The sequence below is a fragment of the Mesoplodon densirostris genome, chromosome 1 (genome assembly GCF_025265405.1).
Source record: "Mesoplodon densirostris isolate mMesDen1 chromosome 1, mMesDen1 primary haplotype, whole genome shotgun sequence".
NCBI classification, from domain to species: Eukaryota; Metazoa; Chordata; class Mammalia; order Artiodactyla; family Ziphiidae; genus Mesoplodon; species Mesoplodon densirostris.
This window is the reverse complement of record NC_082661.1, coordinates 93,243,058-93,267,073: the sequence shown is the minus strand read 5'-3', so window position 1 is coordinate 93,267,073 and position 24,016 is coordinate 93,243,058. Positions and strand designations below refer to the sequence as shown.

General features: G+C 37.3%; 1 protein-coding gene and 1 pseudogene across 1 annotated transcript in view; both read right to left on the bottom strand.

Annotated features, from left to right (window-relative positions):
- Positions 1-6,578: 6,578 nt before the first annotated feature.
- LOC132488348 (tigger transposable element-derived protein 1-like) lies at positions 6,579-8,517 on the bottom strand (annotated as a pseudogene).
- A 6,884-nt stretch (positions 8,518-15,401) lies between these two features.
- The window catches only part of ABHD18 (abhydrolase domain containing 18), a 39,816-nt gene continuing 31,201 nt past the window's right edge, over positions 15,402-24,016 (bottom strand). The window contains exons 10-13 of the mRNA XM_060089026.1: positions 23,606-23,707; positions 19,246-19,624; positions 18,607-18,769; positions 15,402-15,697 (exon numbers count right to left, since the gene is read on the bottom strand). Coding sequence (XP_059945009.1) covers positions 15,646-15,697; positions 18,607-18,769; positions 19,246-19,624; positions 23,606-23,707 — 696 coding nt within the window. The 3' untranslated portion in view covers positions 15,402-15,645. The remainder of the gene's footprint in view (positions 15,698-18,606; positions 18,770-19,245; positions 19,625-23,605; positions 23,708-24,016) is intronic.

Sequence of the window (24,016 nt, the reverse complement as noted above, 5' to 3'; positions counted from 1 at the left end):
GCAGTTTCTTAACAAGCACTTCCCATATGACCCAGCCATTCTACACCTAGGTGTTTACTCAAAAGAAACGAAAACTTGTGTCCATGCAAAGATTTTTATACAAATGTTCACAACAGCTTTATTAGTAATAGTCAAAAACTGGAAACAATCCAAATGTCCATCAATAGGTAAATGGATAACAAACTATGGTATATCTGTACGATGTAATACTATTTAGCAATAAAAAGGAATGAACCACTAAAAAAACCCAAAAAACCAAAAAAAACAAAAAAACAAAAAAAAAATTGACAAATGGGTACTGTTCATAAGTCAATCAAAATTGTAAAAATTTTGTCCATTTAAAAAAAATAAAAATACTTCTTTTGGTGACTCACAAAACCATTACAAAATTGTTTTTATAATGTAATTAACATCAATCGATTATTTGCCTTGTAGCACCTGGAGTTTAATGAGAATGAATGATATTCATAGGAGTAAATATATAGGTCTCCAGACATTTTCCATTATCTCCTGTTTCTTGGTGATTTACTTACTGATATAATCTCTACCTCCTCACTTGAAATTTTCAGGTTAAATCTTTTCTCAAAAATCTTAGGATATCTTGAGGGAAATTTTTCTTACCAATTTTGTTGAATAATAGTGTGAAAACTCATTTTTAAAAATTTCCTTTTGTTTTAAACAATTTAGATATAAAGTTTTAAGATTCCAACCGTTTGTCAGTTAAATCTAAGTAAGAAATATGGGAAGATCAGATAAAAGTCCTTAGTCATTTTGAGAAATAAATAGGAAGTGAAATCATACTCACTATATTTTAGAGTATCTCTTTAGGTATATATGATTAGATAATGTAGTTAATTTGAGAACTTTGTCCAAGTTAATTTTAAAACCTAGGTGACGGGCTTCCCTGGTGGCACAGTGGTTGAGAGTCTGCCTGCCGATGCAGGGAACACGGGTTCGTGCCCCGGTCTGGGAAGATCCCACATGCCGCAGAGCGGCTGGGCCTGTGAGCCATGGCCGCTGAGCCTGCACGTCTGGAGCCTGTGCTCCGCAACGGGAGAGGCCACAACAGTGAGAGGCCTGCGTACCAGAAAAAAAAAAGGCACTGATAAAAACCTAGGTGACAGTATAAGGATTTACGATGACATATGACATTACTGTACTATAACTGGACACTTGGAAAAATATGTACTTCATAGAAGGCTATGTTTTATGTTGACATCTATGTCTTAAGAAGATAAACTGCCTAGAATATTTAATGCCTAATTTTAAAAATATAATTCCAAGACGGATAATTCAACAACAAAATAATCAAAATATTCCTGTTTTCTTGTTTAATAGTGTTCGAACAACATGCAGTTATCAATCAGACAAATTAAAGACAGTCAATTATGGAAACTTTTGGTTTTACAATATGATTTGAAATTCTTTCTTATTCAAGGAATTGGTTTGCTCATTACCCCTTTCTTGAATCAACAACAGTCTCTTCTCTCCTGGATCATTTTCATCAATATATAGACAAACTTTAGTGTTCACTATCAAACAAACAAAATCTAATTTGAAACCATTTCCCCCTCCAGTCACTGCTGGTCTTTCTAGCATACCTTTCCAAAGAGAAGCTTATAGTTGCTATCTTCACATCCTAGCCCCTCCCCCATTCACTCTTTATTTTTTTTTAACATCTTTATTGGAGTATAATTACTTTACAATGGTGTGTTAGTTTCTGCTTTATAACAAAGTGAATCAGTTATACATATACATATATCTCTTCCCTCTTGCATTTCCCTCCCTCCCCCCATTCACTGTTGTTTTAAAAATTGTGATGAAATTTACCATTTTAACTATTTTTATTTATATATTTTTTGGCCTCACTGTGCGGCACCCTCAGCAGTGAAAGCACAGAGTCCTAACCTCTGGACCACCAGGGAAATTCCCCTTTAACTATTTTTAAATGTATTGTTTAGTGGCATTAGTATATTCACAATGTGCCACCATCATCACCATCCATTTCTAGAAATTTTTAATCTTCTCAAACTGAAATTCTATACTTATCAATCAATAGTATCCCATTCCCCCCTCCTCCCAGCCCCTGGTAACCAACATTCTACTTTCTGTCTCTGAATCTGATTGCTCTAGGTAACTCATGTAAGTGGAATAATACATTATTTGTCCTTTTGTGTCTGGCTTATTTCACTTAGCTTAATTTTTTCCAAGGTGCATCCGTGTTGTAGCATATGTCAACATTTCATTCCTTTTTAGGGCTGAAAAATACAACATTTTGTTTATCCATCTGTCAATGGACATTTGGGTTGTTTCCATCTTTTACCTATCGTGAATAATGCTGCTATGAACATTGATGTATAAGTATCAGTTTGAGTTCCTGCTTTCAATTATTTTGAGTAGATATTTAGAAGTGGAATTGTTGCAGGAAAGAGAGTGGGGCTCGAGAGGATGGTCACGTCCCAAGTCACATCCCTGGAACAGCCTCTGAGTATGGGTTCTTGGCTTCCCACTGGAAAGAATTCAAGAGCAAGCCATAGTAAAGAGAAAGAAAGCTTATTCAGGGAGAAACACACTCCACTGACAGAGTGTGGGCCATCTCAGAAGGTGAGAGAGGCACCAGTGTATGAGGTTGTCAGTTTTTAAAGGAGTGGGTAATTTCATAGGCTAATGAGTGGGAGGAATATTCTGGCTATTTTGGGGAAGGGGTGGGGATTTCCAGGAATTGGGCCACCACCCACTTTTGACCTTTATGGTCGGCCTTGGAACTGTCATGGCACCTGTGGTTGTGTCATTTACCTTGCTGATGTGTTACAAAGAGTGTATACTGAGGCTCAATGTCTAGTGGAAGTCGACTCATCCTCCATCTTGGACCTAGTTGGTTCTAATCAGTTTATGTCGTATCCTTAGGCTATGTCATTCTTTTAAAGTTGTGCCCTGCCCACTTCCTGTCTCAGAATGGACAGATTGTATGGTAATTCTATGTTTACTTTTTGAGGAACTACCATACTGCTTTTCACAGTGGCTGCACCATTTTACATTTATACCATCAATGCACAAATGTCCCAATTTCTCAATGTCCTTGCCAACAGTTGTTACTTTCCATTTTTGGTTAATAGCCATCCTAAGGCCTGTAAAGTAGAATCTCACTGTGGTTTTGATTTGCATTTCCCTACTGATCTTTTCATGTACTTTTTTGCATATCTTCGGAGAAATGTCTATTCCAATCCTTTGCTCATCTTTTAATTGGGTTGTTTGTCTTTTTGTTGTTGAGTTGTAGAAGTTCTTTAAATATTCTGGATATTAATCCCTTAACAGATGTATGATTTATAAATATTTTCTCCCATTCTGTGGGTAGCCTTTTCATCCTTGATACTGTCCTTTGATACCCCAAAGGTTTTTTTTGTTTTTGTTTTTATTTATTTATTTTTTTGGCGGCTCCGAGCTGCTTGCGGGATCTCAGTTCTCCAAACAGGGATTGAACCAGGTCATGGCAGTGAAGGCATGGAGTCCTCACCACTAGGCCAGCAGGGAACTCCCCCAAAATTTTAAAATGTAAGAAAGTTTAACTTTTCTTTTGTTGCCTGTGCTTTTGGTGTCATATCCAACAAGTCATTGCCAAATCCAATGTCATGAAGATTTTCCTATGTGCTTTTCTCTAAGAAAATTATATTTAGGTTTTTTGTTTTTGTTTTTGTTTTTGTTTTTGTTTGCGGTACACGGGCCTCTCACTGTTGTGGTCTCTCCCGTTGCGGAGCACAGGCTCCGGACGTGCAGGCTCAGCGGCCATGGCTCAACGGGCCCAGAGGCTCCGTGGCATGTGGGATCTTCCCGGACCGGGGCATGAACCCGAGTCCCCTGAATCAGCAGGCAGACTCTCAACCACTGCGCCACCAGGGAAGCCCTATATTTAGGTTTTTGATTCATTTTGAGTTAATTGTTTTATATATGGTGTAAAGTAAAGATCCAACTTCATTCTTTTCATTTGGATATACAGTTTTCCCAGTACCATTTGTTGAAAGATAGTCTTGGCACCCTGTCGAAAATCATTTGACTGTATATTCAAGGGTTTATTTCTGGGCTCTCTATTCTAGTCCCCTGTTCTATATGTCTGCTTTATTCCAGTATGTCACTGCTTTGATTGCCATAACTTTGCAGTAAAAAGGGTATTTTTATTTTAAAAAATATTTTATTGAAGTATATTTTACATGAATTGAAACACAGGTATTTTGTTTTTGGCCCTGCTGCACAGCATTCAGGATCTTAGTTCCTCAACCAGTGATGGAACCTGCGCCCCCTGCAGTGGAAACGCGGAGTCTCAACCACTGGACCACCAGGGAAGTCCTGGCTTTAATTTTTAAACTTTGGCTGTTTTTTTTTTTTAACTTTATTCTATGAATTTATTTATTTGTTTATATATTTATTTATTTATGGCTGCATTGGGTCTTTGTGCTGCGCGTGGGCTTTCTCCAGTTGCGGTGAGCGGGAGCTCTTTGTTGTGTTACATGGGCTTCTCATTGCAGTGGCTTCTCTTGTTGCAGAGCACATGCTCTAGGCATGTGGGCTTCAGTAGTTGTGGTATGCAGGCTCAGTAGTTGTGGCACACGGGCTTAGTTACTCTGCGGCATGTGGGATCTTCCCAGACCAGGGCTCGAACCCATGTCCCTTGCATTGGCAGGTGGATTCTTAACCACTGCACCACCAGAGAAGTCCTGGCTTTAATTTTTAAATTTTGATTTTATTGAATGTTACAAGACAATGTTGCTTGTAATAGTTCTACTTTATGAAACATACTGGTTTTCCTTTGTGTCCTAATATATGACTTTTGGAAATGTTCCAAAACATTATACTATATTATTAGAGCATAATGCTTTATATATATCCAAAAGATCTATCTTAATGTGTCATTTAGCTTTTTTTATATTTGTGCTATCTAATACAATAGGTACAGTCCTAGCTACATGTGGCTATTTAAATTAATATTTTAAATTTAAATGTAATTAAATAATTTAAAATTCAGTTCTTCAGTTATGATAGCCTCATTTTACATGCTTACAGCAAATGTGGCTAGTAACTATTCTTTTGGATAGAGTGCTTGTAGTACCTTTCCTTCACTGTGGAAAGTTCTATTGAACAGTGCTGTTGTATACTCCTAATTTTTGTTTTCAGGACCTCTTTGGTACTAACAGTGGTTTATAAAAGTCTCCTATTATTAGTGTGTTTCTAGCTACTTCTTGAATTTCCTATAGTTTCTGTTTTATATAGGTGGTTGCTTTGTCAATTGTTGCTTATATATCTTTATCATTTTTTTAAAAAGAATATATTTGGAGGACTATGGCAAAGATTTAACACCTGCTTAATCCCAGTAGGGGGTATATAGGTTATTGTTATACTATTTTCTATATGTTTGAATTATCTCATAATTAAAAGAAGGAAGACATGAAAGCATATCACCATGAGATTTCAGGATACAAAGTTAAAAAGAAGATCTTAAAAGAGAAAAATACAAGTCAAGTCCAAAAAACAAAAAACCCCAAAAACCCAAAAAAACAAAACTGGAACTAAAATGACATTAGAGTTCTTATTTGCAACTTTGAATGCTAAAAGGAATGGAATAATGCTCAAAATTCTGATGGATATGTGTTCAGTCTAAAGGTCAATACTCCACCAAACTATCAATTAAAAATGAGAAGAGAGGACTTCCCTGGTGGTGCAGTGGTTAAGAATCCACCTACCAATGCAGGGGACATGGGTTCTAGCCCTGGTCTGGGAAGATCCCACATGCCACAGAGCAGCTAAGCCCATGTGCCACAACTACTGAGCTCGAGTGCTGCAACTACTGAAGCCTGCGACCCTAAAGCCCATGCTCCACCACAAGAGAAGCCACTGCAATGAGAAGCCCACGCACTGCAATGAAGAGTAACCCCCGCTCGAACAAAGACCCAACACAGCCAAAAAATAGAAATAAAAATAAAAATGAGATGAGAATAAAGAAGTTTCAGATATGCAAGCTTCAAAACCTCCCATCACTGCTTTCTCAGAAAGCTGCTGAAGGATGTGCTGCTTCCAAACTAGGAAGGAAAATAAGAAAAAGAAAATCAGAAGAACTAGCAAAAAGTGGATAAGAAGTCCTAATACTAGAGGAAAGAATTCTGGGAGAGAAATGGGAGAGGTAGGTCACCAAAGTTAAAAATGGAACTGATAAATTATTTGAAAATCCAGAAAAATTATAGCAATTGGGGGAGAAAGTGAGGTTTTAAGCACATAGGAAACCAAGAAAGCAATTAAGTGCAAGAAAACAAAGTTATTCAAGAAAGGCATTATAGTAGAGAATTTCCTGGCAGTCCAGTGGTTAAGGACTCGGCACTTTCACTGTGGTGGCCCTGGTTGGGAATCCCGCAAGCCACGCGGTGCCACCAAATATCACAATAAAGTGAGTCACGTGAATTTTTTTGTTTCCTAGTGTATATAAAAGTTATGTTTGCACTATACTGTAGTCTATTAAGTGTGCAATAGCATTATGTCTTTTAAAAGAGTACATAACGTAAAAAATACTTTATTGCTAAAAAATGCTAACCATCATCTGAGCCTTCAGTGAGTCGTAATCTTTCTGCTGTTGGAGGTCTTGCCTTAATATTGATGGTTGTTGACTGATCAGGGTGGTGGATGCTAAAGGCTGGGGTGGGCGTGGCCATTCCTTAAAATAAGACAACCATGAAGTTGCCGCATTAACTGACTGCTTCCTTTCACAAACAATTTCTCTGTAGCATGCAATGCTGTTTGATAGCATTTTACCCCAGGAGAACTTCTTTCAAAATTGAAATCAATCCTCTTATTAAACCCTACCACTGCTTTACCAAATAAGTTTGTGTAATATTCTAAATCCTTTATTGTTATTTCAACAGTCTTCATGGTGTCTTCACCAGGAGTAGATTCCATCTCATGAAACCACTTTCTTTGCTTATCCATAAGAAGCAATTCCTGGACTTCCCTGGTGGTTCAGTGGTTATGACTCTGTGCTCCCAATGCAGGGGCCACGGGTTCAATCCCAGGTCGGTGAAGATCCCTGCATGCCTTGTGGTGTGGCCGGAAAAAAAAAAAAAAAAGTAACTCCTTATCCATTCAGGTTTAATCATGAGATTGAAGCAATTCAGTCACATCTTCAGGCTCCACTTCTAATTCCAGTTCTCTTGCTATTCTACCACATCTGCAGTTCCTTCCTCCACTGAAGTCTTGAACACTTCAAAGACATCCATGAGGGTTGGAATCAACTTCTTCCAAATTCCTGTTAATGTTGATATTTTGACCTCTTCCCATGAATCACAGATTATCTTAATGGCATCTAGAATGGCGAATCCTTTCCAGAAGGTTTTCAATTGACTTTGCCTAGATCCATCAGATAAATCACTATCTATGGCAGCTACAGCCTTACAAAAGCTATTTCTTAAATAATAAGACTGAAAGTTGAAATGACTCCTTGATTCTTGGACTGCAGAATGGATGTTGTATTAGCAGGCATGAAGACAACAATCTCATTGTACATCCTCATCAGATCTCTTGGGTGACCAGGTGCATTGTCGGTGAGAATAGTATTTTGAAGAGAATCTTTTTTTCTGTGCAGTAGGTCTCAACAGTGGGTTTAAAATATTCAGTAAGCCATGTTATAAACAGATGTGCTGTCACCCAGGCTTTGTTTTTCCATCTATAACACACAGGCAGAGTAGATTTAGCATTATTCTTAAGTGCCCTAGGATTTTTTGGAATGGTAAATGAGCATTGGCTTCAACTTAAAGTCACCAGCTGCATTAGCCCCTAACAAGAGAGCCAGCCTTTCCTTTGAAGGTTTGCAGCCAGGCATTGACTTCTTCTCTCTAGCTATAAAAGTCCTAGATGGCATCTTATTCCAATGGAAGAATGTTTCATTTACATTGAAAATCTGCTGTTTAATGAAGCCACCTGCATTAATTATCTTAGCTAGGTCATCTGGATAAATTGCTGCAGCTTCTGCATGAGCACTCACTGCTTCCCCTTGCACTTTTATGTTTTGAAGATAGCTTCTTTCCTTAAATCTCATGAACCAATTTCTGCTAGTTTCAACCTTTTCTTTTGAAGCTTCCTCACCTCTCTCAGTCTCGTAGAATTGAAGAGTCAGGAGCTTGCTCTGAATTAGGCTTTGGCTTAAGGGAATATTGTAGTTGGTTTGGTCTTCTATCCAGACCACCAAGACTTTCTCCATATCAGCAATAAGACTGTTTCAGTTTCTTATCACTTGTGTGTTCACTGGAGTTACACTTTTAGTTTCTTTAAAGAACTTTTCCTTGAATTCACAAGTTGGCTGACCGCTGCAAGAGGCTTAGCTCTATTCTCTGGAGGAATTTGTTCCCAGAAGTGTCATGATTACTTTCTGATATAAAAAAACCCTAAAGACCTGGCAGGTATCAGGATGCAGAGCAAATTACCAGACCAGCTGCTTAGAATCTTCATCCATTTTGGAGATACCAAAGAATGAATTAAAGACATGACCCTAAAGTAGAAATAAGAGCAAACCCCAGATAGTCCTGTCGGTACAGTTTGGCAAGTGACAGCAAACCTATCTCCCCTCAAGTAGATTTTATTACTCAAAAGGTCTTCCCAATGCATCTCTCAGATTACCAATTTATTTTCTCCCACTTTACAGCCTAAGACATATAAAATGACATCTAGAAGGAAGACTATGAAATAATAAATGTACAAACATATTTATATTTCCAAGTAGCAAATATATTCATGTTCCGTTTTATCATTGTGTATCAACTAGCCAATTGGTGTTTTGTAGAGGAGTTGCAGGTTGGGGAATTAGTTCAGGACTGAATGCTTAGCAGGTGACGCTGTTGGCATAGGATTACAGTTGAGCTTGAGTAAAAACGCAGATCAGAATCAGTGATTGCCTTTTGCCTGAGTGTAAGGACTTAAAGTCAGTTGTTATCTACAGGGCAAGGGAAGTGGATCAAAGGTCTATGAGTTGGTGACAAGTGTCTCTAAAACATACAATAGCAAAGGCATCTAATTTGGTGACTGATATGGATGGAAAAATCTTGAAGAGTAACTGCTCTAGAAGTGAAAGCAAAATTTTCTAAAGAAATGCTTTAACTTTTCAAAGAGCCAATATATCTGCATTTTTAAAAGCAATTTCATGTGGTTAAGAAGGGAAGATGTGGAACTTCCCTGGTGGTCCAGTGGTAAAGAATCCGCCTTCCAATGCAGGGGACGTGGGTTCGATCCCTGGTCAGGGAACTAGGATTCCATATGCTTCAGGGCAGCTAAGCCCACGCGCCTCAACTAGAGAGTCCAGGTGCTACAACGAAGACCTGATGCAGCCAAAAATAAATTAAATAAATAAATAATAAATTTAAAAAAAAAGAAGGGCAGATGTAATCTTTATGGTTGAAGAAAATAAAGCAAAAGGGGTAGCATTTCTTCCTTGCTCATAATTGTCTCTGCTTTATGTTTAAGGTTTACAGAAGCTTTGCTGCATGTAAGTACATAAATGCACCCTCAGCTCATTCTGTTCTAATATACATCTACCCTTAACAATATAGAAGCAAAAGGGACACAGGCCCTCTTGGCTACTTTAATATCTCTTGGGTGCTGATAACACCCAGAAATCAGGAATTCTTTTCCAAAATCTATGTTGATTTAATGACTTTACATCCTTTCCTTCAGCAGCTATTCCTCTTCCCTTGAGTCCTTTAAACCACATGGTTCTTTTTTTTTTTTTAACATCTTTATTGGAGTATAATTGCTTTACAATGGTGTGTTAGTTTCCGCTTTATAACAAAGTGAATCAGCTATACATAAACATATGCCCCCATATCTCCTCCCTCTTGCGTCTCCCTGCCACCCTCCCTATCCCACCCCTCTAGGTGGACACAAAGCACCGAGCTGATCTCCCTGTGCTATGCAGCTGCTTCCCACTAGCTAGCTATTTTACATTTGGAAGTGTATATATGTCCATGCCAATCTCTCACTTCGTCCCAGTTTACCATTCCGCCTCCCCATGTCCTCAAGTCCATTCTCTACATCTGCGTCTTTATTCCTGTCCTGCCGCTAGGTTCTTCAGAACCATTTTTTTTTTAAGATTCCATATATATGTGTTAGCATACAGTATTTGTTTTTCTCTTTCTGATATACTTCACTCTGTATGACAGACTCCAAGTCCATCCACCTCACTACAAATAACTCAATTTCATTTCTTTTTATGGCTGAGTAATATTCCATTGTATATATGTGCCACATCTTCTTTATCCATTCATCTGTTGGTGGACACTTAGGTTGCTTCCATGTCCTGGCTATTGTGAATAGAGCTGCAATGAACATTGTAGTACAAGACTCTTTTTGAATTATGATTTTCTCAGGGTATATGCCCAGTAGTGGGACTGCTGGGTCGTATGGTAGTTCTATTTTTAGTTTTTTAAGGAAACTCCCTACTGTTCTCCATAGTGGCTATATCAATTTCAACAGTGCAAGAGTGTTCCCTTTTCTCCACACCCTCTCCACCATTTATTGTTTGTAGATTTTTTGATGATGGCCATTCTGACTGGTGTGAGGTGATACCTCTTTGTAATTTTGATTTGCATTTCTCTAATGATTAGTGATGTTGAGCATCCTTTCATGTTTGTTGGCAATCTGTATATCTTCTTTGGAGAAATGTCTATTTAGGTCTTCTGCCCATTTTTGGATTGGGTTGTTTGTTTTTTTGATATTGAGCTGCATGGACTGCTTGTATATTTGGGAGATTAATCCTTTGTCTGTTGCTTCGTCTGCAAATATTTTCTCCCATTCTGAGGGTTGATTTTTCATCTTGTTTATGTTTTCCTTTGCTGAAGCACATGGTTCTTAAACCTGGCTGCACATTAGAATTGCCTGGGGAGCTTGGGTACCTCAAGGCAACTAAATCTGAATCTTTGGGGTGAGGTCTGAGCATTCTTACCTATGTTTTTAAAACTCCCCCATGTGATTTATTTTTATTTGTTTTATTTATTATTTTGGCTGTGCCGGGTCTTAGTCGCAGCATGTGGTATCTTCGTTTGCGGCATGTTTTTAGTTGCAGCATGCGGACTTAGTTGTGGCATGCATGTGGGATCTAGTTCCCTGACCAGGGATCCAACCCGGGCCCTCTGCATTGGGAGCTTGGAGTCTTACCCACTGGACCACCAGAGAACTCCCCACCAGGTGATTCTAATGTGCAGCCAAGGCCTGAGATCCAATTCGAGCCATGGCTCTTAGGTTCTTCAAGTGTAACCCCTTGGATAACAGCATCTGCGTCCTAGGAAACTTGTTAGAAATACAAATTCCCCAGCCCTGCCCCAGACTCACTGAATCAGAAACTCTGGGCACTGGGGCCCAGAAATCTTTTTAACAAGGCTCCAGGTGATTCCTATGCAGGCTAAAATTTGAGAGCCACTGACGTTAGAAGTGTGTTTTTCGTTCTTTTTTTAAAAATTAGTTTCTGCTTTATAACAAAGTGAATCAGTTATACATATACACCTGTTCCCATATCCCTTCCCTCTTGCATCTCCCTCCCTCCCACCCTCCCTATCCCACCCCTCCAGGCGGTCACAAAGCACCGAGCTGATCTCCCTGTGCTATGAGGCTGCTTCCCACTAGCTATCTACCTTACGTTTGGTAGTGTGTATATGTCCATGCCACTCTCTCGCTTTGTCATAGCTTACCTTTCCCCCTCCCCATATCCTCAAGTCCATTCTCAAGTAGGTCTGTGTCTTTATTCCTCTTTTACCCATAGTTTCTTCATGACATTTTTTTCCCTTAAATTCCATATATATGTATTAGCATGCGGTATTTGTCTTTCTCTTTCTGACTTACTTCACTCTGTATGACAGACTGTAGGTCTATGCACCTCATTACAAATAGCTCAATTTCGCTTCTTTTTATGGCTGAGTAATATTCCATTGTATATATGTGCCACATCTTCTTTATCCATTCATCCATTCACATGACCCAGCAATCCCACTACTGGGCATATACCCTGAGAAAACCATAATTCAAAAAGAGACATGTACCAAAATGTTCACTGCAGCTCTATTTACAATAGCCTGGAGATGGAAACAACCTAAGCGTGTTTTTCAAAACGTAATGTGTATTTGAACCATCTGGAGATCTTATTCAAATGCAGATTCTGACTCAGTAAGTTTGGGATGGCACCTGAGATTCTGAGTTTCTGACAAGCTCCCAGAGGATGCTGCAAATCTACTGACCACACTTAGAGCAGTAAAGTGGTACGTACTTTAGGTAGGTACTTTATCCAGGTACTGTATATAGGAAAACTTTTATCCCAGCTAGTTTATACACAGATTAAACTTTTTACAGTTGTTTATACAGTTTTTCTTAATTAACACAATCTGGTGAATCTGCCTATTAGCTCTTTCAGTCCTGAGGAAAATCCTTGGGTTTTTGGTCCAACAATTTCTAGTTAAAACTGTTTTCAGGGCTTCCCTGGTGGCGCAGTGGTTGAGAGCCCACCTGCCGATGCAGGGGACATGGGTTCGTGCCCCGGTCCGGGAAGATCCCACATGCCGCGGAGCGGCTGGGCCCGTGAGCCATGGCCGTTGAGCCTGCGCGTCCAGAGCCTGTGCTCCGCAACGGGAGAGGCCACAACAGCGCGAGGCCCACATACCGCAAACAAACAAACAAACAAACAAACAAACAAACAAAACTGTTTTCAAAGTCCTTCACACAGTCATTGGTTTCTTAGGATTCTGCCTATAACAGTATTCCTAGAATTAGGTTACTCTGCTCCTGCAAAATGGTCCAAATGTACCTCTTTTCCCTTTGTCTAATCTGCCGTAATCTTTCTTTTATTTCCAAACCGAGTTTCTACAGCAGCCTCTGCTCAGGACCCCCATTCCCAGTCCTATATTCTTATCTCTAGATTTTCATTGTTTGCAGTACATTTACTAGTGTAAGTGTAATAATGTGTAATATTACATAATAATGTAATAATATCTAATATCTAATAAATGTAATAATCTCTAATATCTAGTAGTGAGTTACACAACATTTAGATTGGTCCGTCAGAATGCTGGTTTCCCTGACATCACACATATTTTGGGGGGAAATTTGGCTCTTGTTGTAGATACTGAATACTGTTTTGCTAGAGACTCCTTTGCTTATATTTGTCTTATGTTGTTTGGGTCATAATATTACTAAGAAGGAACAAACATTTAGTTCAAGTTTGGCTATATTAATCAAATGTTACACGGGTTTTCTGCGTTTAGAATAATACCTCTTGAACATAACAAGTGATTAATTTTTAAGACTTTTATTGTGAAGTAAAAAATATTTGGAAATGATTTTAAAAATTTCAGTTACAGAGTCAATAATTCAATAATCTTTATAAAAGAAAGCACCACCTTAAAATTTACATTCAAAAGAAACAATCTAAAATGCATATGCTAAAATTATTTAATAGTACTTACAACATTATCAAATCATGAAATTCAGAAACATTTTTTAACCACAGATCTAAGTCGGGGTGTCAGGCTCAGACGTCTTCAGGGCTAAGTGGGAAACACAAAGTAGTGAAGTAGTCTAATACAAGAGCTCAGAGTCTGGTGGATTATGGCAAACTGGGGAATGCATACCCAGTCTAAAGACTTTTCGAATTCAAAAATTTTGGAGATATTATGCACACTGAATAAAACAACTGTGGGACAAGCTGTCCTGTACTGATTGCCAGTTTGCAACTCTGGGCTAAATGAATTTCTAGCAATTTATGTACCCAATCTTCAAAATGGCAGACAGCCTTCCTTTAGGTAGTTGTGTGGATATATTCTTAGAACATCTGGATAAGAGAAGAAATTTTAAAAACACCTCTTTCACATTTATTTGGGAGAAATTAGTTATGCCTAAGAGTAATTAAACTGAAATGAAATTTCATTCTTTTACCAATAGAAAGTTACATACCATAGTACATTATTGCTTAGTAGGAAATATTTATGTGAAAAATAAAGTACTGGTTTCACTAAAGCCATTGCTCAGAAAGCAATCACCTCATTAAATACATAAGAAAATACTTGTAATTCAGTTAACAACAAGGTTTACTTTATCTTTAAAGGGTATTTTGTTGGAGAACTTTAGTAGATTGTATACTTTCAGTGAAAAGTAAAGGTTCTAATCTGAACATGTAAAATTGCTATAGCTCAAATGGCTGTAACCATGTTTGTTTGTTATGTCAAAGTAGTTTTTACAGAATTTACAACACCGTATGCCATCAGTGACTTCACATTAATCATTTAAAAATAGTTTTTAAAAATTAAGGTGATGGAGGAATTAGAGGGACAAATAAAATCTCCTTTAAAAAGCTACAAAGGCATCTTATAATTCAAATATCCTTACTAGACTAGGAATACATATTTTAAAATAACCCACAGGCAACACATATTTCAAAAAAACAAAACTCAAATATATTTTTTCTAAACCCCAAATATTTTCTACTTTTAAAAACATTTTAGTTCTTGGCTTGAGAAGTTTAACATAAAAAGAAAGCACCAGGAATTCCCTGGCGGTCCAGTGGTTAGGACTCTGCACTCTTGCTGAGGGCCCAGGTTCAATCCCTGGTCGGGGAACTAATATCCCACAGGCCGTGCAGTGCAGCCAAAAAAACTTAAAAGTAAAATAAAATAAAAAGAAAGCACCAAGTGTAGCCATATAATATTCCATTTTAAAAAGTTACTAGTTATTATACCTTTTCCGTAAAATAAAGTTTATACAGACAGATCAATTTCATATGTGGCCATTAATTTCTGAAATTAAAAAACCAAAGCTGTTAAGTACTTGGCCTAAAGTTAGATGTTTAGCAAATTCAGAGTTTGTATACAAGAAAATGTTAAGAAACAGTTATTAATTAATGCAATAGGTCTTTCATTATTTCAGTGTTCATGAATTGAGTCTTTTCAAGTAGGGGAAAAATGTTTGGCATTTTTTTCTCACCTAATATTTGGCAAAGTTTTAAAGTTTAGCCAAGTCTTATGCATCTTATCTGCATTCTCACATTCAATTTAATTATTAAAAGTACTTAAGTAGAAGCAAAAAGGATTTTTTAGTATTAAAAGTTAAAACTGATTTTACACATGATAAGTATCCATGGCAGAAAATTAAAGTTGAAAATAAGATTATAAATTCACTGTGGATCCATAAAAGAAATAAACATGTTTCTCGAATCAAGTCAATAATAGAAATGTCATGTAAGGGCATATATACAATACAGGGTGACATATTACAAACTAATTTTGATTTAGCATTTCTTTAAAAACCAATAGGGTTTCTATGAATACATTTGTTTTAAATTAATAAATTATTCATAATTAAAAATTTAAAGTTTACATAAATAGTAACAACAGACTAGATATTGATTTTATGGGATTCCCACAAACAGTACAAAACAGTTCAGCATTATTTCATCCAAATATTGGTTTACAATTATTCAAATGTATTTAAAGATTATAGTTGACTGATCTGTAACACTGAATTCCAGACTAAATTGACAGCAGTTAGATATATAGTGCTGTCTGCTTGTTCTTCACATCATCAAAGGATCAAACTCCTTCCGTAAGAAACATGATGGCTGCACTGGTTACATATGTGATCCCATTAGTTAGTGTATTTACGGAGGAAGCGTTCAAATGCATCATAGATGGCGCGCCTAAAATTAAATATGAAAGAAAAACTACAAGTAATTAGCAAAAAAGGGGGACAGACAGTGTTTTTACTATAAGTTATTTCCAAATAACCTGTGTCTTGCAAGCTGACCTCCTCTCCAAATATCAATAACTGTGGAAGAGGCAGGTATGTGAGGCTGAGTGTTTGGATCCATGTAACTTCACCAGTACTGGAAAACTTCAAATGTACTTCCAGCCGATGGTTCATAAATGCCATCTTTTCCTATGAAACACTTTTTTGTGCCTTTAAATTTATATATGTATACATTTATGAATAAAATATGAAATGATAAAATGAAAAGGAACTGGTTTCTTTTTATTCTGTTACTTGTTGAAAATTAACTGGCTATAGAACTTTTTAAATGTAATATTATTCAATCTACTGCATAGATTATGATATAGCAACTGAACTTAAAAGCCTTAGTTTCCTACATTAACCCCACTAGATATTGTAGTATTTTAATTGGAAAGGAAGAGTCAAACTGATCTGGCCCAGGTTCATAAGATATTATTTTTAAGGCTTATTTTTTTTCCTATTGTCAAATACATTTTCATTGTAGAAAATTCAGAAAAAGGGAAAAAAGTCATAATCCCATCACTCTAAGATATCTACATTTAATCTTTTCCTACAAGCTTTTTTTTTAATGCTTATGTCTGTATTTTCACCCAGTTTAAATGATAACTGAGATCATATTAATCTTGTTATACTTGTTTGACTAAGCATTTCCCCACATCCTTAAAAAGATATTAAGATTGGTCTTCCCTGGTGGTGCAGTGGTTGAGAGTCCGCCTGCCGATGCAGGGGACATGGGTTTGTGCCCCGGTCCGGGAAGATCCCACATGCCGCGGAGCAGCTGGGCCCGTGAGCCATGGCCGCTGAGCCTGCGCGTCCGGAGCCTGTGCTCCGCAACGGGAGAGGCCGCAACAGTTAGAGGCCCGCATACCGGAAAAAAAAAAAAGATATTAAGATTAACTTTAAAACTGGCACCTGCTACAGACTGTGATTTCCAATTTGTTGGAAAGACAAAGCTTTGTATAATGTTTGTGTGTATTTGGCTCAAAAATCTATAAAATGAGGTCTAAGGTTACAATATGGGCTTGTATACATGGTATGAGGAGGGTAAGTAAAGATATATGTATGTATTTTAAATCATTTGAATAGTCTCTTATTCATTTGTATTATCAATCAGTTCTAAATAACCCAAATTATTAGAGCATATAAAGGATTGGCTTGTTTTATTTTTAAATCTGGGGAATGAAAAGCCTGAATTTGTAAAATTCTACTACTCCAATGTCATCTAAACTTTTTTTTCTTTTTTTTTTTTTTTCCGGTACGTGGACCTCTCACTGTTGTGGCCTCTCCTGTTGTGGAACACAGGCTCCGGACGTGCAGGCTCAGCAGCCATGGCTCACGGGCCCAGCCGCTCCACAGCATGTGGGATCTTCCCGGACCGGGGCATGAACCCACGTCCCCTGCATTGGCAGGCGGACTCTCAACCACTGCGGCACTAGGGAAGCCCTAAACTTCATTAGTTTCGAAGTGACTAGTGGGGAGTAGGAGAGGCTAATGGCTTAGCAGTTATTCTACCAGAGCATGTTATTTAATCTTTTTAATTTCCTGTGTTTCTGTGTAAAGGTGATATTAAAAATAACATTTGAAACAATTGCTCTAGTACCTGGCACATGTTGCTAGCTAACATTTATCTCTTTTTCAAATGAAGCCTTCAGATTAGCACTTATGAGTTTTTACTGCTGACTTCTATTCTTCCTAATGCCTCTCAGCCACACTCCCACGTAGATACATAAAATAGTAAAAGAAATTTGACAACGATTTACTAAAACAAGCATGTGCGTTCCCTGCATTCACATGTATAACAGAACTTTAGACTCTTGAGCAACCCTAGCAACACTAAGTACTCACAATTTTCGTTTGTTTTTGTCTTAGTTTTGCTGTGCCAGAGGGTCACTTGAGTACTGGATAAGTAGTCTGCTAACTCACCAACTAACAGGGACTCAAATGCTTGATACATGAGTATTTTTTTTAAAGATCATACTATAAAAAGAAAGGGTTACTATATTCCTGAGGACATTACAGACTTGGAGAATTAGACTGTACCTCAAAAAGGTGATATCTATAAACTGAACTACATAAGCAACAACATACAAAGAATTATTTCTTAGGTTAAAAAGAACTAAAACATGTCAAACATACAGCACACGCAGTCTTCTATTATACCACTATCCAGCTGGCAGTTTTGGAACACTGCACAGGGCACTAGTCTAAGCACTTTATGTGAACTAATTTAACCATTAATGATAAATATTCCAATGATACCTGTTACAATCAAATCTGAAGTAGAAATAAAACAGCATTATCAAAAAACTAGAATAATAGCAAAAAGACTATAAATTTTAGCAAATACCAGAGTCATATAAGGTTATTAACAATAAAACCAGTATTTCACTTCTCTTTTAGGGTTCAATATTCACCTGCTACTGAAAAACATTGCTAGATTATTCCACAGATACTCAGGTCATTCTGAGAGAAGAACATTAGAGTGGAGTGAAAAATTCCTGATGAGCCAAAGTGAGTTTTGCAAACCCTAATGTTCCTCCTTACACCCTAAAACACCTGGCTATTAATATTTGAAGAGGGTAAAACCACACAACAAAGCATGCCTATCATATGCTATTTCCTATTTCTCTAGAAGGAAAAGAAAATAAGAAGACAAGATAGGAAAGAGTATCACAATGTGAGAATTGAGAGAGGCAGGAAGGAAATAAGAGGGCTAAAATGTATAATAAAAATACCCAATCTTTATATTTGTTGAGCCAAAAAAGTCCCCAAAACAAACAACAAATAAATAGACACCTGTTAGACCAATCATCTTACCTGAAGAGTCCTTGTTTAAAAAGATAAGCACTAATATGACCCCCTTCTAGATATCGGATTTCACAACCAGGCCAAATTTCTTGTAGACTTCGAACTCCTGTTCGTGGAATATAGGCATCTTCTTTGGCTTGAACCACTATGATGAGGCTTGGGTCAACTGGAACTAGGTACAGGATTTTTTTAAGATGCAACATATATACTTTTAAGAAGCTCTAAGAATTTTATATAAATACTAGTAATCATATTGGAAAATAAAATACACCATACAATCAGTAAGTAAAACATTTGCCGAACTAAAACTTTTGCTTAAGTTAAAAAATCAACTATACTATACCATAACATTATAATATTCATCTCTAATACAAAATTGAGATGAATATTCTAAAGAAGACACAAAACCCAATGTTTTTAAAGAATAAAATGGTCTTAGATTTTCATGGATAAAATTTAAATATGATACATTTACATAACCAACTTATCTTAGAAAACACATTGTGGAGCCAACAATAAATATATTCTTGAAAATATTAAATTATCTTGTAAAGCATCCTTAAAAATATTTCACATATTTTACATATCATCAGCATGATTATCACATATCATCAGCAAATATTCTCAATTTCATATAAAAATTAATACCTGAGAAATTTGCTACATGAGTACATTCATCCATAACTCCTTTCATAAATATTAAAGATTCTTTCTGAAGACTGTTTCTTCTTCGTTCTTTACTGAGTAGGTGGCGTGACTGAGGATTACAACGCGTATAACTACTTTTGTTGGTTGAAAGTGTTTGATTGAAGCACCCCATCCTAGAGGTATCTTGCAGCAAGAGTCCTTCTGATGTGGCACTGATAGATGTTTTACTAGATTTATGGCACTCAGCAGCTTTTTGGGACACAACTTTGTCCGCCATATCTAAATTTAAAGTTCTAGAAACCAGGTTAAGGTTAGTTAGCTTGTCTGCACTGCTAGGGAAGTGTTTCAGGAACTCTTGTCCCATTTTGAAAGAATCTGTCTGATTATATGAAAGAAAAGAAAATGTCATTTAATATAAAATAGGATTTTATTTAACAACCTTGTTAAAACAGAAAAAACACAAATGTCCATCAATGAATAAACGGATAAACAAAATGTAGTATATACATACAATAGATTATTATTCAGTCTTAAAAGGGAATGAAATTCTGACACATGCTACAACATGGATGAACTTTGAAGACATTATGCAAAGTGAATAAGCCAGACACAAAAGGACAATATTGTATGATTCCATTTTTATGAGGTACCTAGAGTTCTCAAATTCATACAGACAGAAAGTAGAATGGTAGCTGCCAGGGGATGGGAAGAGGGGTGAATAGAGTTTTGTTTAATGGGTACAGAGTTTCAGTTTAGGAAGATGAAAAAATTCTGGAGATGGCTGGTGGTGATGGTTGCACAACAATGTAAATGTACTTAATACTACTGAACTGTACACTTAAAAATGGTTAAAATGGTAAATTTTATATTGTGTATATTTTACCATAATAAAAACAAAAAGAGAAAAGAGATGTCAAAATTTAACTGAGAATGAAGATAAATGATACTTTATTGCTGAATGTTTCTTACTAAATAGTAAAGAGTATCATTTAGCCTGTAACATGTGTTTTGTTTTGTTTTGGCTTGCAGGATCTCAATTCCCTGACCAGGGATTGAACCTGGGTCCCCAGCAGTGGAAGCACGGAGTCCTAACCACTGGACCTCCAGGGAATTCCCACCTGTGTCATGATTTTTATTGCCAAAGTTTTGAAATCCATGATTTTCTTTAACCTTAGAACTTCTAGAATTCTTATGAGTGCATCCTGGCAGTAATACACCAGCCACCCCAAATCCCTTTCTCAGGCTGAACTAAGAAAAATTAAAAATTATCAAGGTTGGACGTCCCTGGTGATGCGGTGGTTAAGAATCCACCTGCCAATGCAGGGGACACGGGTTTGAGCCCTGGTCCGGGAAGACTCCACATGCCACAGAGCAACTAAGCCCGTGCGCTACAACTATTGAGACTGTGCTCTAGAGCCGGAGAGCCACAACTACTGAGCCCGTGTGTTACAACTACTGAAGCCCGTGCGCGTAGAGCCCAAGCTCCCCAAAAGAGAAGCCACTGCAATGAGAAGCCCGCGCACCACAGCAAAGAGTAGCCCCCACTCGCCACAACTAGAGAAAGCCCGCGTGCAGCAACGAAGACCCCATGCAGCCAAAAAACAAAAACAAAAACAAAAAACTTATAAACACGTTCAATTTCACTTATCCTTAAGTAAATTTTTTTTTTTGCTGAGGGATGCAGGATCTTAGTTCCGTGACCAGGGATTGAACCCATGCCCCCTGCAGTAGAAGCGTGGAGTCCTAACTACTGGACGGCACCGCCAGGGAAGTCCCTACTTAAGTAAATTAAATAAAAACTATACCAAATTTCCCTGTCTGGTTGACCAAAAAACCATGTAAGTCTGATAACACACTGAATTTGTGAACTTATGGGGAAACAGACACACATGTTCCTGCTGGTAATGTAAACTCACACAACTATAATTAGACAAAATCTAAGATTACAACTGCTTATACCCTTCTACTCAGCAACAACATTTCTAGGAATTTGCACTTGTGAACTGATGTATGTACAATGTTACTCATTGCAGAACTGTTTGTTAATAGTGAAGGATGAGAAGCAACATAAATGCCCATCAACAGGATACTGGTTAATAAATCATGGTACATCCATCCATATAATAGGCTGTTATGCAGCAGTGAAAAAGAAAAAGGAAACATTTGTGTATTGTCCATAAGAAAAGGGAAGAGAGAAAAGTTGAGATTTCTTTCGGTTTGAAAAATTCCTTGAAATACTAAATAATATAGTGGGTTATTTGTTGACAGAGATAGGACCTAGGCAAACTGGGAACAAGGGTAGGAATCGTTTTACTATATTTCTTTTTATGCTTTTTGATGCTTGAAGTATATGACCATACAACCTATTTAAAAAATAAAAGAACGAAAAATGGGTTGAAGACAAGGGAAAACAAACAAACCACAACAACCTGGTTAGCAGAACAAATCACTAAAGCTATCCAGCTCACAGAAATATAAAAAGGAAGGAAAGGAAGTTTAGTAACATCGGGAAATGGAAGATCAAAGCATCCTAGAATTATTCAGAGCAGTACATCAACAAATTTAATTTCTTTTGATTGGGAAAACACAGTTTTTAAAATAAAAAAAAGGAAGCTGGCTTGATATTTCTTGAATATTCATAACTGTGAACTAGTTCTAACTAAGACAAAAGGACTCTTGTATACAATCACCAAGAGTCTCAGAGAAAAAGGGCTGGAGAAGAATACACTGTCATTTCAGACAGCCAAAATTTATGAACCTCCCTTAAAAAATGCATGTTAGGTTTTCTCATAAGCTCTCAAATATAAGTATCTTTCTGATTATATGTATAGTGGGACACAGGAACTAGCTAACAGGGAGAGTTATTTTGTAATAAAGTTCTTAGGCAAGTAGTAACTGCCCTTTGAGACTCCGCAAAATAGACCTATTTTACAAGAGTGAGCCCCCTCCCCCCTGCCTCCCTTCCCCCTCCCCCGCCTTCCCCTTCCCCCACCCCTCCCCCACCCCACCCCTCCCCCCACCCTGCCGCCTCCCTCTCCCCCTTCCCCGACCAAGCTGCGCAGCACGCTGGATCTTCTTCCCGACCAGGTGTCAAACCTGTGCCCCTGCAGTAGGCGTGCAGAGTCCTAACCGCTGGACTGCCAGAGAAGTCCCCTAAAAGAGTGAGTTTTATTTTGATGTAATTACAAATAAAAAGTCCTCGTTGATAGTAGAAAGATTCCTTTTTTTCCCTGAGGTTTCTTGAGTTTCTCAGTAACCTTTAAACTGAATGTGCAAAATTTTTAAATTCATGAAAAGAAAAAAACATTTCTGAAAAGAATTGGTCACCTTAGGAGAATAATAGAGAACCAACTAATTTCCCTGATAATTGGTAAATTAAGGTATATGAAATGAACTATGAGGTAACCAAATAATTGATAAGGGATGTGGCTTTTTTTTAAATCAAAGTATTCCAATTAATAAATGAAAAAAGAGGTTAGAATTAGAGTATCAGCATTTTGCAACACTCAGTATAATAGACACAGACATTAAGCATCAACGGCTGCTTACCCCACAAAAAAGAGCAGCCAGACATTATCTGCTTCCTATACTCCTACCAAAGAATGATAAACTGAGTTTAATCAAGCCTCTAGGCCTAGTTGCCAATTTGCAGGCAATAGAGAGCACGGAGGAATATGCTAAAGTGTACCATGAGAATGCAAACAAAAGTCTAGACTGTGAGAAACTCTACAGATAAATAGCCCAAATTCTTCAATAGGTAAATTATAAGGAAAAGAAAAGTATGAAAGGGAACTTATAGATAAAAGACACTTAAAAGACCCATAAAATAAAAGAACTGAAGTGTCCAGGGATGCATATTTGACAGAAGGAAGTAATCACTATAAAAATCAGGATAATGATAACTAAATAGTAGGGGGAGAAAGGTCTTCTGATTAGGACACATGAAAGTGGTTTGTGGGTTGGGTGCTAAGTTCTGAGCTGGGTGGTCAAGTTCTATTCAAATGTGTTAGCTATTTAATAAATGTAATAAGCTATGCACTTGCTTTGCATGATTTTCTATATTTTATTTTAAAATGAAGAATTTTATTAAGTAAAAAATAGTACTGTTTTTTAAAAATCTGCAATTCAGGGAATTCCCTGGCAGTCCAGTGGTTAGGACTCCGTGCTCTCATTGCTGAGGGCTGGGTTCAATCCCTGGCTGGGGAACTAAAATCTCACAAGTCACGTGGAGCGGTCACACACAAAAAAGTTATATATGTTAAAAAAACAAAACAAAACTGCAATTCTTTTTAAAAATCTGAATCATTAAACATGATCAACATTTCCCCCACAATGTTCTGCAGAAGTTAAAAATACTTACTCCACAATATTCAAGCATGTGAATAATTTCTTCTTCATAAACTGTCTGTGTATAATACTGCTTTTCTAGCTCCCTCCAGTTAATCGATTTACTTAGCACGCCCTGCAATAACAAACTAAATTAAGATCAAATCACACGTATAAAGCATGTTGTCCAATAGTTTTTATTATTATTACTGTGCAGAAAAAACTTAACAAAGCAGACTTGAGATTTCCTATCTTTAAACAAGCCTGCTTGTGAGGTTGGCCCTTGACTAGAGTCTGGTAACTTGACTAGTAAACAGTTCTTTACCCTGATATAAAACTTCCAAAATGATAAAGTGGGTCACTGTGTCTAAACTGCTTATACAAACAATGTAGTTTCTACTGAACACCTGATTTCCTTCTGGAATTTAGTACATGCTAGGCAGAG